The following is a 16,391-nucleotide window of genomic DNA, read 5'->3' as shown; positions in this document are numbered from 1 at the left end:
GAGGCAGTTCATGTCATATAATTTGCACAGCTTTAGTAACTCATATACCTGCAAAAGTGCTGTGGTAACAAAAATGGGCTTTATTCCTGGAATTAGCGCCTTTAGAGGTATTACTCAACAGTGTTACGTATCAACTTCAATAAATACCAGCTGCTTTTCTGGCCATCAAGTGTAGCCAGAGCACATACTTTACTATGTTAGTGCATTTGGGTAACCATATTTTCCTCTTATCCAGCAGGAAAACTTTCTCTAATTATTTCATTAGTGACCTAGGAGAAGTATACATATGTGTGTGTAATAATAATACATACTAATAAGTAATTAATTGAAGTAGTAGTGCCAGGTTTAAACTTAAGACGATCTGTAAATAATGTGTTTCTTATGCTGTCCAACTAGCAAGAAAAGCAGAACCTCAGCATATGTATTTTTATCCTGTGTTTTAATAAATGACATTAGGAGATAACTTTTAAATGTTTGTGTTCCTAGAATTTCTACAAGGACATTAACCGTGAAGAGATGTATATCAGGTATGGCAGTCGTTCTGTTGGATCCGTTTTGGAGAGGGCAATAATGAATTCTTCTTTTTTATGAATTCTTCTTTTTTATCATTGTGCTTGGATTTCTGTTACTTAATGTTAGTTTACTTTCCACAATGACTCTGTTGTAGTCCTGGCCTCATTTATGTTCTTACTCCATTGTTTGCTTAGCCTTCAGCAATTTGGAATCTGTCATATGTATTCAGCATCAGCACTTTTTTCCCCAAGAATCAACTTTTAGTTGATCAACTCACTCAACATTCATTTTCTATTGTTTTAAATAAAGAAAATGCAGGTAGATTTGAGGTTTGATGGGGAGTGTATCATACATTTAGAATGGCAGAAAAAACATGCAAGTTTTGCAGAATTGTGCAGTCTGCCAAGTCTCTCTAAATAAGCAACACTACACGCAATGCAGAGTTACTAGTAAAGCATTTTTCGGGAAGAGCTATAGCTATACTGGCAAATTTTCTCAGATGTGACATGGCGTCTTTGTGTCTCCAAGAGTTTCGCATATGAGCTGCAGCAAATCTTGCTGTTCAATAGCTGACAATTTCCTGCCTCTCCTCTTGTTCTGCAAAATCTGCAGAACCACCTGCACCTCAGCAACTGCAGTACAAAGCCCAGAATCTCAGCCGAAATGAGCACTGAAGGTGATTCAGAGTTAAACCTGGAGGTATGGGCCAGAGTGGCCAGGGAGAAACCACGCTCCATCCGTGGGCATTGCTGAGGGGGACACATTTTCAGTTGGGATGACAACTGGGAATGGTAATGCCTTAAACTGCTACGGCAAGGTGTCAGAGTTCCTGTGTCAAAACTCCTGTTGTGTGTAAGAGGATGGGATGCACTTTTTCTTTCTGGCTGCTGGAAAAGATGTGGTTTGTGTCACATGATGAGCAACGGTTGTGCTGGTAGCAGCAATGCTGCCCTAGGGATCGAGGGGAACGCTGGCGACATACAATCTGGAACAACTCTTCTCTCCCTACCACCTTCCAAGTTGTACAGGGACTTGCTTTGACTTTCTGGGCTGATATTGTCCATTTTCTCCTTTACCTTTTCTTCTCTGTTGCACTTGCATCTATTTTCATGGAAAATGTTTACATGCAATTGAAAAGTGCTACAGAGAAAGGCAGCTATCTTTAGTAACGGTTCAGAAGTAATGAACTCAGAGGTCTGACGTAGACCTTGAATCTGTAGTTCTTCCTCTTAGAGGTGGAGTTGACAGCAATTCACAGAAGGTGGTTAACTCTTTCTCCTCTTTTTGTGCACAATGTTACAGCTTACGAAGAGGACACTGAAAAGTCTGAACAAATGTACGGAGCAGCTGTGAGAGTGTCCTTAAACACTCTTTGGGTGGTGATTGCACGATGTCTACGGAGTTTCCATTAGCGAGTTTACCTAGAACTTTTTGAGACCTAGTCTTCCAGTTGTGTCAATATCTAGTCTAATTCTTGTTCTCTCCTCTAACAGATATTTGTATAAATTGCGAGATCTTCATTTAGATTGTGAGAATTACACAGAAGCAGCATATACCCTTCTACTCCATACGTGGCTCTTGAAGGTTAGATTTTCTGAACTCAGTATATAAATAAGTTTTCGCAATGTTCGGATTTATAAATTAAAAAGTGATTGTCTTAATCTCTGATTTACTGCATATTAGTTATTTTCCTTATGGGTATTCAAATTTCTAGTTAAAAATACTGCAGTAGGTCATACAAAATTGATATTAATTGTTGAATTTGTATTTTCAATAGGTGATTAAAAGCCACATATTGGTAAAACTAAATATTGTAGCAAAAATAACTTTATTTTATAGTGAGAACATTGTGTGCAAATTCTGAAGCCAGTTAACTTTTGTGTAGCTTTCATTTTGCTAATTTCTTACTATCCCAAACATAACATTGATGAAAATTAAAAGCAATTTTTTCCACCTATCAGAGGAGGACATCTGACTTTTCATTTTACACAATATGAATCATTCCGCAAAATATGTCTGCTTACTTTTCTAGCTGGTAATTATTTTCCACTACAACTAATGTTTATTCTCATTGTAGCTGATGTTATCAATAGAAATGGTCAGTAAGATGCATTTCCATGTCAAAGGAAAATTCAAAATTTAAATATTCTTCAGCAAAAAATTGATATTTCTTATGAAATTTCTTTTACTGCAGAACCATATAAATCTGGCTTTTCACAGTGCTATTTTGCTTAAACTTCATTTTGACTTTTCTGATCATACAAAAATGAGGTATATTGTATATATTGGTGTAGACAAAGATAATATATGCAAATATTTTAATACCAAAAATCAAAACCAAAAAATGAACGAATTTTCTCACATAGATTTTTATACAAAAGTTTGGGTTGGGGGTAGGAAGCAACACAGGTTTTTAAAATATTATGTCTAATCCTGGTTGTCACATGAAATACAGCACTTTTTTGGGGAGGTAACGAAAACATTCCCAGTGCCTTTCCCAGTTTATTTGTGGAAGGGTAAAAAAGACTGGGAAAAAAACACTTAGAAGAGCCTAAGCAACCAGAACTTGGGGAAGGGGATATGTGTGTGTGAAACATTGAACTCCAAAATCATATGTATTTTTAATATGTTTTTCTCAGTGGTCAGACGAACAGTGTGCACCCCAAGTCATGTCAACAGAGTTCCAGTGTTCACAGACCTATCGGCACTTGAAAGAGAATTTGTATGAGAAGATCATAGAATACTTTGACAAAGGAAAGGTAGGTCTGTAGAGTTCTTTCCCCTGCCAAACCTCTTTTACTGTGTTACTTTGTATAGTAGCATTTAATGAATATGCTCTATATAAAGCATTTGTGTAGGAAATCCTCTTTGAAATGGGGGTCAAGTAAAAATTGTGTCCTGAAGGCTTTTTCACAGAATATATCCATTCTATATGAATGTATTCTTTCACTAACCCCATTCACAAAAAAAGAGGGCTAACATTTATACTGGTCAGAAGCATCTCTGTCAGGCAGTAATAAAAAATGTTGCATGTACTTTCCTTTACTAGGAAAAGAATACAGACTACAGAGATGGCATTTCTAAACCATTCGGTCATTAGCGCCCGAAAAATCCAGACAGTTCAAGATGGACATATTTGTTTCAGAGAAGTCTGAGAATTACATCCCAAACTTAAAATGTAGTTTGATGTTCTGTACCTAGGTTTAGTGTAGGGTTTTTTTAAAAATCTGTTAATAAAATTACCTGTCAATACAGTAAGAGTAGAACTGAGATTTTTGGAAATAAAGCAAAGGACTAGAAAGCAGGGAAAATTTCTGCAGTGCTGGATAATGAATCTTATGACCCAATAAGGCCTTTACGTCATTATGTCTTGTTCAGCTATAGTCAAAGGTATGAAGGGGCCAGGCAATTCATTACTCCTTCTTGCAAAACAAAGGCATAACTGCTCCACAAATGTCCCTCCTATAATTCAGAAGGTAGACAGTTTTTGGTGCTTCAGCTTCAACTTCTTAGGTTTTTTTGTTGGCATCTGAAATAACTACAAAGTAGCCGTCCTCGCCCACTGTGTCAAAATAATCAAATCCTGATGATTTCTGATCTACCTAGCATTCAGGTTCACCTCAGACACATCAGAGAAGGTTTCCAGGCAGCTGAATGCAGCTGTCAGGTTCAGAACTACCTAGCTTTAGGGTACATGGCACCATGTAAAAATGGTCATAAAGTCTGTGACCACCAGTGTCCTTACCTCATGGAGAATTATGCTCAGAAACCCCCTTTTATCTCCTTTATTCTGAATAGATGAGAAAACTGACAGAATTTGAGAAATATCCTCAAGAGAGGGAGTTTCTATCTGCTTTAAGACTGCTTTTGTACATCAAGTGCCTACAGCAGATGAGAAAAACTGTCCTAGTCTTTCCAATGCAGCTCCAAAATTCCTCACAGTAATTTTCAGAGATAGCTGTTAAGTTGCATGGAAAGAAACAAGCTGCTGCTCCGGGCAAGTGGCAATTCAAGTCTTGTAATTTTTTAGCTGACTAGGAGAGCTGTCGTATGGAAGGCTACCTATGATTATGTACGCTTCAGAATTTCTTGTAAAATGAAGTGTGTTTGTTTTAAGGAGAGGTAGGTGTCAGTCCCCTCATTCACTGCTCCTACGCTTGGGGTATATTCTGGATGTTATGCACCTTAGTGATTTACTACTGGTTTTTAAAGTATCTGAAAGGTTAGGTTATTTTTTATCTTAATGTAAGAATAAAGTAGGTTTACTCATTCCTTCCTATAATGAACCATAAAACACTTTTATTTTTCTCATTAATCTGCTTTCCTAAAGTTTATGATTGCCTTGAGTCTTCCATTCTAAATGTGCAGTTATTAAATGACTGCAATTTAAAGATAGCATAATCAATAAAACTGTAGTTAAACAGTGATGCATTAAAAACTTGTTTGTTGGTGCTGGATTTACTTTTTGAATATGTGGTTGCATTGCAGATGTGGGAAGAAGCCATATCTTTATGCAAAGAACTTGCAGAGCAATATGAAAAGGAAGTTTTTGACTATGAACTTCTAAGTCAAAACCTGGTAAGATTACACATACAAGTTTCCAAATTATTTCAGTCACAGAAATTAGTACTTTTGAGCTATCAAATGATAGAGCTGCTTCTGAGCTTGTTGTCTACAATTGATTTTTAATTAATTTGTCAAAGAGTTACTGTGTTTTATTGTACCACTCCAGTGGTAAAGATTCATAAAGAACTGTTTGTTAAAGTTGCGGGGACCTCTGCTTACTGAGATATTTTGAAACTTCTGTAGATGAAATAAACATGTTCTTGCTTAGCGCAATTTGTAGGCCATGTATAAAAGAAATATAACAGGTCTCTGAGGCCTTTGTACTGCTTTAGTGTAGAAAAAGCACCTGGATGCATTTTTTTCCTGAAATTTTTCTTTAAATTTTAAGAACTCGAATCTTGACAAGCCTAAAAAATTCTGTCCTAATCAGAGACTGGGGAAGTAATACATCACAAGGAATTAGAGCTAGGTCCAAAGGCTGGAAGAAAGATTTAAAAGGAAGATTAAATGTTCAATTATTTGTTTTTCATTAAACCTTAATCAATCTAAAAAGAATCCCCTCCCCCATATACCTTTTTTTCCCCACCCCCAAGATTCCACACTTGTGTGATCTTTAACAAATGTTTAGGGCTCATTCAGTAGATATCCCTGAATGTTTCACAAAGAAACCATGGGAATCAAAACGTGATGCTCTTGAGCAGTGTTGTGTATAAAGAAAGCTTTTTTTTCTTCCCAATCAATTCTGCTATTATCATAAAGTAAAAAATAAATACAATATTTTTGGCAATTCCATTGAAGTTGCAGTGTTGCATGTCTCATAACACAGGAAATAAAAGTAGTAAACCTAAATGACGCTTAGTGTTTTATGGAATACCTTCTTCTAAGTCCTTTACATGCTGTGTGTCCTTAGCATGATGCAAGGGCAAAAGTTTGAGTTGATCCATACCTCAGAAGACATATGAGGCAGGGAGTTTTTCCAAATGAATTATTTCAATAGTGTTATCAGTTAAGTGTTTAAATGACTTTGGTGTTTGCTTTTTTTCCTTTCACGCTAGTAAATTAAGGGTAGACCTGATTCTGAGGTCAAATAATTAAAGTTGAAGCCATACACATTTAGCTATGTATTATATTTGCATATAAATGTAAAAAGTATTTAATGTACCCCAGCAGTGTCATGTGCATGCTAAATGGTTATTGCTATAGCTTACCAAAAGATAATTAATAGCTCTTGCATATCCACTAATAGCTGTAGTACATAGCGTAGGACTACTGCAGAGGTTAAAAAATAAATGAAAAAAAAACGAAACAGAAGTAATTGCAGTTGGTTTTGCTTTCAGATTCAACAAGCAAAGTTCTATGAAAACATCATGAAAATTCTGAGACCTAAACCAGACTATTTTGCTGTTGGATATTATGGCCAAGGATTCCCCACATTTCTAAGGGTAAACCTGTTTAAATTCTTACTTTTTTCATCTATTTTCATATGCTTCTAAAAATATGAGTGTACTCTACTGATGCAAGTGAGTCTCTGGGGATAGTTGTCATGGATTTAGTTTTGCTTGGATGCAGGATTGTAGTCAAAATCCAAATTGTTACTTGTAAGAATATGCATGAAATGTTTTCTGATGGGTTTAAGTTGATTCTTTCTCTTAGTTTGATTGTGGAAACTAGAATATCTGTCAGGTAGTAAAGGTGATATATTACAGCCAAATGCAGCAATGTGATGTAATCTGGTGTGGGCAGCTCTTATGGTACATATTTCTCAGATTAGTCCCCATACAGTTTGTCGATAACTAGTAGAACATCATTAACTTGTGTTCAAATTAAATCCAAAATTCTGTTTCACATGAGGTTGGTATTTTTATTGGACCTTATCAAGAACTGACAAGAGTTTCAGATTTATGTTGCTTCTCAGCTACAACTGAAATACATTACGAATGTAGAAACAGCATATTTTTCAGACCAATACACTCTATAGCCAAATATTGTGTCTTTAACAGTGGGAAACAGTAGATGGGTAGGGTAGGGAAGAGTATACTATAGAGCAGATGTGTAGCAATATTGACCTGGTATATATTCCCTAGTTACTTGACAAACAGCTTCCTGGGTTGGAGGTGACAGTTATGTTTTCTAGCCCGTCATGGATTGTTCTACAGTGAATTTGTCCAGTCACTTTCTGAACTAGTGCCCTCCAGAACATACTGTGGCCTCACAGTACACAACTGTGTGTGTTGATGTACTGTTGCCCTTTTGTTGTCATCTGGTAATTTCTCTACCCAAGTTCTTACAGACAGACTGAACAGTTGTTCTTTAATCACCTTCCTCATGCCATTCATGACAAACCATTCCTTATAGTCTTGGTTTGTTTAAACATTGCTTCCACAGCAACCATTCCGTATGTTTTAATGTCCTGGTTCCCTTGCTGTCCATTTCCTAGTTCATGAGATGGTAGGACAAGAAGTGTACGTAGTATTTGAAATGTGGATACACTATGAATTTGTTCAATGTGATACTGATGTTTCTTCTTTTGTTTTCCTCTTTCTGTCATAATGACTGAAGTTCAGATTGCTTTTTTGATCTCTAATATGCATTGAGCTGACATGTCCATATCATCTGTCTTGTATTACTCTGTTTTTTCCTGAATGGTAATAACTAATTGATATCTTAGGACAATTATGATAAGTTTGAACTGGTTTCATTAAACAGACCTCTATACCCTGAATCTGCTCCCTGTTTTCTTTACTTTTCTTCGTTTTTGACTACCGTGTAAGAAATCAAGAATCCGAAGGGCCTGTTTTTTCAAGAAACCTGCCGAACTTAGGAAGTCATGCACAACTGGCTTTTACTTTAGTTTTTTAAAAGATCATTGCTTTCTTTTAACCACAGTAGTGCATGTTTTCAGAGCATAAATCTAACCAGAGTATTTGATGTTTTCTTGTAGGAAAAAAAAATCATTTTTCTTACATAGTACAATGAACATGGTAGCTTTCCTCACACTTGAAAAGTAAGGAAAGACCTCTCGTTCCCAGTTTTAAAGGCCAAAGTTACCTTGAAAACATTGGAAAAATAGTGAAACAACATGCTAATATTACACCAAAGGAAGCATGAACCTCTTGGTTTGGTATTATAGAAGTATCCTGTTAAACAATGCAAACTGAACCACAAATGAGCACATTTGGGGTTAGATGATATTGTAAATGAGGACATTTCATAATACCAAGGAGAAGGAGCAGGCAGAGAGAACCTTTATATTGGTATTAGAAAGCTGTGAAACCTGGGCCCAGAATATATTTGAAAGCAAATACTTTTACTTGACAGACAAGAAAAAAAGGAATTCCACTACTTCTCTTACCTCCCCTTCTGATTTTATTCTGCTCTACAGGAGCGTCCTCAGTGGTGATGCCAGTTTATCTTCATTCTAACAGCATAAAGCAGAGTCTTTGGAGAGTCAGTGCTGCATTCCAACACCTGGTCAAAATGGTGTCTTGGTTTATAGTTAATTAATAATCAAAAAACAGGAACACTCATTCCAAAATTTGGAGACCTCATTGTGTGTTTGTACTGACAAACATGCATCTATAACTTCTGCTTCAGCATTGCACGGCCCGAGAAATCAGCTGTTTATTCCTTGCAGAACAAAGTATTCATCTATCGTGGGAAGGAATACGAGAGGAGAGAGGATTTCCAGGCCCAGCTGATGAGTCAGTTTCCCAGCGCAGAGAAGATGAACACCACCTCAGCACCTGGAGAGGATGTGAAAAACTCTGCTGGTCAATGTATCCTTGAAAACATGGGACATTACAGAACAAAGGAGGACTGGGGATACCTTGTTTTTAGCAAAAGTTTGTCTGTGTGGAACAATCATTTCCTGAAAAGGATGAAAGTTTATTAACGTGGCAGCTCAGTTTGCAGTTTTACTTATATGTCCCGCATGTCTTTTACAGTTTGTTCCTGAGATGTTTGCTCCTGTTTTTCTCACAATTCTAAGGAGTCTCTTTCAGTGGTCATAAAATTGTTTCAGTTGGAAAAGACCCTTAAGATTGAGTCCAACCATAAACCTAGCACGGCCAAGTCCACCACTAAACCATGTCCCTAAGCATCACACCTACACGTCTTTTAAATCCCTCCAGGGATGGTGACTCCACCACTTCCCTGGGCAGCCTGGTCCAGTGCTTGACAACCCTTTCAGTGAAGAGAACTCATTGAAGTTCATACATGGTTTACTTTGTTTTCTTCAAATGGCAAAACCAGTGATGAACACTTGAATTGGCCAAGTTTAAAGCAGCAAATTGTTTATTACCTCACATTCCTAGCTGTTGCATCTTGATACTAAATTTGTGTGTTCCTTGAATATTATTCTGAGTGGCGCTGCACTTGGGTATCACCTGTATTTCTTGGCAACATAAATATGCCTTATGTCACTCTCAGAAATTTCCTTAGGAAAATTAACTCATAAACATCATTAACCACTTTTTAGAATGCCATAAATTATTCTTGTTTAGAAGTACTCTGACGATTGTTTGCACACATTATCTTTTTTTTTATGTTCTGATTTAAATCATTACTGGCTGAGCAGATATGAGATCACCTCATTGTATCACACTTTTTCATGTGTTGATTTTGCTTTATTAATTTTCAAGGTAATGTGACACTTCACATGCTCAATCTTGAGTCTATTCTGAGGGAACCTGCTGGAGGGGGAAAGGAGTCCTGCTTGCTTTCCACGCTGTTGGGACTGAAGCAGAGAGTATCACAGGCTAGCCTAAAATAGTACATTAAGCTTGGGAGCCAAGCTCTCTTAAGTCTGTCTTGTGTCTTAATTTTATTTCTTTGAGATCATATGCTTCAGTCCTTTCTTAAAGTAGAATTTACTCAAACCTATTTGCAACTAACAGGAGATATGCACTACTTACGCACTTAAGAAAAAGCTGAGGAATCTAGCCAGAGGCATGAGTTTCAAATACACTGAAATATGTAAGAATATGATATATTTACTTACATATACAGTATTCAGATTAAAAAATACCACTTCCATAGAAAAAGGAAATCTCAAGTAAAAGGGCTGCTCAATTACAGATTTCAAAGACGAAATGCTTAACATCATGACATGCATACCTAAAGCTAAATAGTGAAACTGTTAACATCAGATGTTGTTGACGTTATTTTTGTAAGTTGGCTGGGCTTCAAAATTTAATGAATGATTCAGTGTGATAAATTCAGCTACAGATATTCAAGCTCAGTACCTAATAAAAATATGCAAAAAATAATATTAATATGTATTCACTGGTTACTACTGGCAGATTTTTCCTTTTTTTGGCCAAGAAAGCTCCACAAATGAAATCCTGAACCCTGCAGCTTTTTCATCAGGAAATGTCTTTTTCATTTTTTTTATTTTTATTTCCCCTCACAGCCTACAGTATTTCATACTGATAGTTAATAACATACCCTTAACTTCCGTGATTCCAGATATCCAGTGTTTTACAGTGCAACCAGTCCTGGAGGAGCAACCCAGATTCAAAAATAAGGCAGTACCTGATCAAATTATAAAGTAAGTGAATTTCTGTAATAGATAATATAATAAAGGTTAGTCCGTATTCCTAAACTGACAACCATTATTTTGTGAACTCAGTCATTTCCCAATGAATCTTAGAGCTTTTTTTTGTTGTAGTTTACTGACTTATGTATTCCCAAGGAATTTCATGAAAGAACATCTGCCCATCTGCCACTTAGGGAATAGCACATGGTTACAGGGTGGGGAGGTGGAATCCATGCTTTGGGTCCAAGTTACTTTCAACACAGCTTCTTAGACAAGTGATGGAGAGAGGGGTCTTAGAGGTGACTAGCAGTATGAGGATGGTTGAGTTGAAGGCTCTCGTACAACAGAATCTTGTTATGATTTATCTTGCCAAGTATAAAGGACATGGTGGCAAAATGGTTCCCATCAGTACTATAGTCAAGATTTTGTAAAGGAATAAAATAAATTAATTGTCCAAAGTATTTTGAGAACAGACTGGCTAACATTTCCAAACTCCTAACCTGATATAGAACCGGTTGAACTTATTACATGCTCCTAATCAAGTGTTCTGACTACATGTGTGAAAAGTGATGGTTCATTCTAATAGCTGATGCCAAAACTGCATACAGTATGTACTGGAATATTGGCTGACTTCAGGCTTCTGAGATTTTTGGCTCCAAATCCACCAATATGTAAAGGGGTATTATAAGAAAGATGGAGAGAGACTTTTCACCAAGGCCTGTAGTGACAGGATAGGGGGCAATGGTTTTAAACTGGAAGGGTGGGTTTAGAGTGGATAAAAGACAGAAATTCTTCCCAGTGAGGGTGGTGAGGCAGCGGCACAGGTTGCCCAGAGAAGCTGTGGCTGCCCCATCCCTGGAAGTGTCCAAGGCCAGGCTGGATGGGACTTTGAACAACCTGGTCAGGTGGGAGGTGTCCCTGCCCATGGCAGGGGGTTGGAACTGGATGGGCTTTAAGGTCCTTCCAACCAAACCATTCTATGGTTTATATGGTTGCAAACATGGTCAATAAAAGCTGTTGCTTATCACTAACACCTGAATGAAAAATTTCAAGATAGTATTTGTTAGCTCATAACTTAAGGACAGCCAAAAGACAAGCACTGTCAGTTAAGGCAAGCCATATTCTCTCCTTACTCTTGTCAGTGCCTTGTGAAAGGCCAAGGTATGACTGTATGTCCCTAATTGAAATTGGTTAAAAGAGGCATCTTAAGCTAAAATTTCTCCAGGTAAACTGAGGCACCCACTTTTTTTAATGCAAGAGACGCTTTGCAATGCCTCCATGCTTAAACAAACAAAACCTCAGACTAAACCCTTTAACACCACTTGTGTTATGACTTTCCAAAAAGAGGCTGGAGATAGAAGACTACTTTTTATCAGCTGAGATGAGTTCATTTCTAACGGTTCCACAGCTGGATTCAAACCAGAGGTCACCTTTGTCTGCAGCCTTCTCTGTAGATTCTTTACTGAAATTGCAGCTGATTCAGAGTGGAAAAAAAAGGAATCACCTCCCCACATACACCAAAATAAATAAAGAAGATACAAGCACAGGTCTTGTACTACAAGATTAAAAAAAAAACCCACAAAGCAAACAAGCAAAAACAAATAAAAAACCAAAAACAACCCCAAGAAACCCCTCTCATCCCAGTTTCAACCTGAATTCATTTTAAAATCAGTAACTGAAAGATAGCTTACAAATCTAGTCCTGTTTGACTAGATTTCAGTGTAGTGCCAGCCACATTTTGAACTTGTAACAGTTTGGGAGATTTTGCAATTGTTTGTCTCAGCTGCAGAATTCAAGCAAACTGCTATTTTCATCTGGTCTTAGAGATTTATTTTTATGAGTGTACTTTATTGGGTATTTAATTGCTAGTTACATTAGTTGATGGCAATGCATTTATTTTATCAAAAAGGCTTCAAAACATCTGTCCTTTCAGGTGAAACTGATGGTGATCTGACTCAGTACGGCAGTATTTTCCACTTTCTTTTCTTTATTGATGAAGATAATTTTACTAGTTTGGCTCAGAAGTCATAGGTTCTTATGAATGTAGCGGAAGTTTGCTTAGCTCAACTGTTTGGGGTCTCTGTTTATTTGTTTGTCTAGGCTTCCAAAACATGGCTTGGTTTTACTGTAGGGTATTTCTGAGATTTTTCTTTTCTCTGCAAAATTAGCTTTTACTTAACATGGCTTTAAATTTAATTCATCTTTAAAACAAAAACTGAAAAACAAAAGGGGAGATTTTTCTGTGGACAGCAAAATACTTAGCCAAAACTGTGCGATCTCTGTTCTTTCAGATTAGCCAGTGCTAAAAGCCAAGTAGTTACAAGTTTAGTGGAAATATGTGCTCACAGTGATTGAGAACAGTTCATTAGCTAAAGAGAATAGACCATTGAGGAATTTGCAATAGGTGCTTTACATTGATGTCCCCCTCTACAAGTATTTATACACATTTTCTTATCTATCACAATAAATTGTTAATAATGGCTTCCAATGTTTTGTTTATTGAATAACTATTGTTCTGCATTGTGAGCAGAGTTGTTAGACATTATTAAACTGATTTGGTGTGCACCACGGATGAAAGAACACATGTATTTCAGTCCAGGTGAATATCTGCTCTGTTCAGGCAGTTATTTTTAACAAAATACACTCCTTTTTGTGCGCCATTATAAAGCAGGCAAGCAGTGTGCAAGCCACAGCAAGAATACAGGAAAGTAAAAATCTTTTCTATACCTTCTGCTGAAAGTTTTAACATTCATATGGAAGTTCTGGAATTTTCATACCTGGAAATTACACCCAGTCACAACCTGAAGCTTAATACTTGTAAAATACAGTATGTTGACTCTGATTTATAGATAAAGTAGTTGTTTCCTGAGTTTAGTGAAAACAGAAAAAAAGTGCTTTTTTTCTGAACAGTAAATTTGCTTTTAATTAAAAACTTGACTGACTCAAAATGAAATATTTCATGGTGATAACAAGATCCATAAATTTCTGAATTCTGTGTTTCACAACAGTCTTTTTTAAATCTTTCAGTTTTTATAAGTCTAACAATGTGCACCGGTTCCACTATTCAAGACCAGTCAGAAAAGGATCCGTTGACCCTGAAAATGAATTTGCTGTAAGTAAATGAATGAGAGGGTGATGGATGCAGTTCTGGTAGCTGTGACTGAATTGTGATCTAGATCCGTTCTTAGTCTCAGATTACTCATTACAGACACCCTAACTTTAGAGTCTGGTTTGAAAAAAACAAATGCAAGATTTCTCTATTTCAGCACTACTCCTATGTAGTTAATAGTACATCACTGTTTCAGTTGCTGGTAAACATGATGTACTTATGTTCAACATACGTGTGTTAAGCAGTAACATTTTCTGGTACAGATTTTCTTTATGAAACAAGATGACATGTAAATAAATATCAAATAGTTTGCCTCTTGAAGCTTACAATGCTTTTGTCAGCTGCCAGCTTGGCAATGAGAGGTGTGTGGTATCTGCTTTCACCAGTCCTGTGAAATCTTGACAGACTACAGTACTACCCATTTCCCATGGATAATGCTGTAATGCTGAGAAATAGGCTTCACTGTTCAAATATTCTAGGAAATCTGTAACACCATAAATTATTTTCCAGTGTCATGCATAAAAATATGGTAAGTTTCTATATTTTAATTTTACAGCTATCCAGTATTATATAGTTTGTTGTGAAAACCATACTATCCAGTCTTTATGGCTAAAGCTGTGCTCTTGGGATACTGATGGTAAAAGCCATTCATTGAAAAAATGTACAATTTCAGTTATGTGCGTGCTGCTTAGTAGTGTCAACAGTTTCATGGAAGGGGCTCCGTAGCTGCTGTTAAATTAAATGCTTCAGATGCAAACTCTACCCTAACATCCCAGTTTTGCACTGTATTATCAAGACTCGTGATGCACATTGGCTTCCTTTGCAAACTGAAGGGTTGTGAAACCATTTATGAATATACCTTGAAATAGTTTTACAAAAGTTCAATCGTTAATGTTTTCATTACTCATGACAATAGATAATATGCATACTTACTTCAGATAGGTGGAAATTGGGATAGTTGGAGTATGTCTTCATTGCATTCGTTGTTATGTTTTTTAGTCCTGGCAGTTTAGATGAGCTGATATTGGTAAAACAGAGCAGTAGAGTAAATGAACTAGTGGCATTTTAAAATATCAACAGCTAGTCTTGTTCAGAAGAGGAAAAAGAAAGGAAGAAAAAGAAAAAAAAAAAAGTAAGAATGCTGGCAAGCTGTTATAGGGCTATTACTGCTTTTAATTGTAGAAATACATTTTGAAAGTGGAGGAGGGAAGTATAATCTGGGTAGAGGTGAGAGTAGGTCATTTAGTCGCAGTCATTCAATCTGTAATGGCAAAAATAGGAATAGGTACTAAAAGACTCAAGGGTAATTTGCTTTTTCCTCTGCTTTGTGCAGGCTTAGTGCCTGAGGATGACCTAATCTGAAATCAGAAAAATGATTTGTGTAAATTGCTGTGCCAGATTCATTTTGCAGTGTCATTTATGCAAAAATGTGCATATGTTTTCCATCTACATTCTCTTCACTTTGACATTTCAGAAGGCAGAAAAGATTAAAGTTTAAATCCTGATGTATCATTTTCTCCCTGCTATGTTTTTTTAATAGTCAATGTGGATTGAGAGAACATCATTTGTTACAGCATACAAACTTCCTGGAATTTTACGATGGTTTGAGGTTGTCTCCATGTCACAGGTGTGTATTAACATGTGAAGAACCAGTACAACAGGTATCTATATGAATCCTTATGTAAAACAGTTCGCAAATTTATCCCACAAGGCTGTTGTTATTTACGTATTTTTATATATACAAAACTGTTATTACTTATATTTTATCTTTCTGCTGCTAGGATTAATATATCTGACATCTGATTTATAGTTTCAGGACCAAGTCCTAAGAGAATTGAACAAATCTGTATTGGTTTGCTGAATTGTAGGAATGTTGTTCATATATGTGAAGCTTTATAAAACCAAAATGACCTTTTTATCCTTTATAAACCTTAGAAGTCTTTTGTTTCTTTATAGACTACAATTAGTCCTTTAGAGAATGCTATTGAGACTATGTCCACGACAAATGAAAAAATTTTGATGATGATTAACCAATACCAGAGCGACGAGAACCTTCCTATTAATCCACTTTCTATGCTTCTGAATGGAATTGTTGATCCAGCTGTTATGGGTGGCTTTGCTAAATATGAGAAGGTAAGAGCTTTTAAGTCAATGCAAAGAACACAGTCAGATATATGATTTCATAATCCTCCTATATCCTTTGTTTGAAGTGGCAGTGGAATGTGGGTTGGGAATATGAAAGCCATAACTCCACCAATTAAAGACATCCTTACGTCCTGGTCACATCTGTCTTTGAAAGCAGAAACTAGGAAACTAGAGTAACTGAAGCTCAATATCAATTGCAGTTATAAGGGTTTCCATGTACATGTGAGACAAGATACCCCTTTTGTAAGGAAATAGGCTCTCACACATCAAAAGATTTGATCTGGGGTAAATGAATTAAGTGTATCCTACAGTAGGTCTGGAGTATTTAGATGTGGATTATCAGATAAACATCATCAGGTTTTCTCAGTTACTGCAGCCATTCTGCATAGCAGGTTTTGTTGTTAAAAAATGGGAATACAAATAAAAATTGTTCTAGCAATACATGGAAAATGGAATGTCGTGAGGAACTGAACTGTAGAAAATTTGTCCCTAAGGCCACCTTGTGAAGGCAGAGCAGGAGAG

General features: G+C 36.5%; 1 protein-coding gene across 1 annotated transcript in view; it reads left to right on the top strand.

Annotated features, from left to right (window-relative positions):
• LOC104160030 (dedicator of cytokinesis protein 2-like) overlaps nt 1–16,391 on the top strand; it is a 41,077-nt gene that overhangs the window by 11,092 nt on the left and 13,594 nt on the right. Inside the window, exons 5-14 of the mRNA XM_009698082.1 lie at nt 487–527; nt 2,007–2,097; nt 3,153–3,272; nt 5,002–5,091; nt 6,417–6,521; nt 8,714–8,855; nt 10,546–10,627; nt 13,643–13,727; nt 15,265–15,351; nt 15,681–15,857. Of these exons, the coding sequence (XP_009696384.1) occupies nt 487–527; nt 2,007–2,097; nt 3,153–3,272; nt 5,002–5,091; nt 6,417–6,521; nt 8,714–8,855; nt 10,546–10,627; nt 13,643–13,727; nt 15,265–15,351; nt 15,681–15,857 (1,020 nt within the window). The remainder of the gene's footprint in view (nt 1–486; nt 528–2,006; nt 2,098–3,152; nt 3,273–5,001; nt 5,092–6,416; nt 6,522–8,713; nt 8,856–10,545; nt 10,628–13,642; nt 13,728–15,264; nt 15,352–15,680; nt 15,858–16,391) is intronic.

The sequence above is a fragment of the Cariama cristata genome, unplaced genomic scaffold, assembly GCF_000690535.1.
Source record: "Cariama cristata isolate BGI_N322 unplaced genomic scaffold, ASM69053v1 scaffold3494, whole genome shotgun sequence".
NCBI classification, from domain to species: Eukaryota; Metazoa; Chordata; class Aves; order Cariamiformes; family Cariamidae; genus Cariama; species Cariama cristata.
Note: the sequence above shows the minus strand (reverse complement) of the source record. Positions and strands in the feature narration are given on the sequence as shown.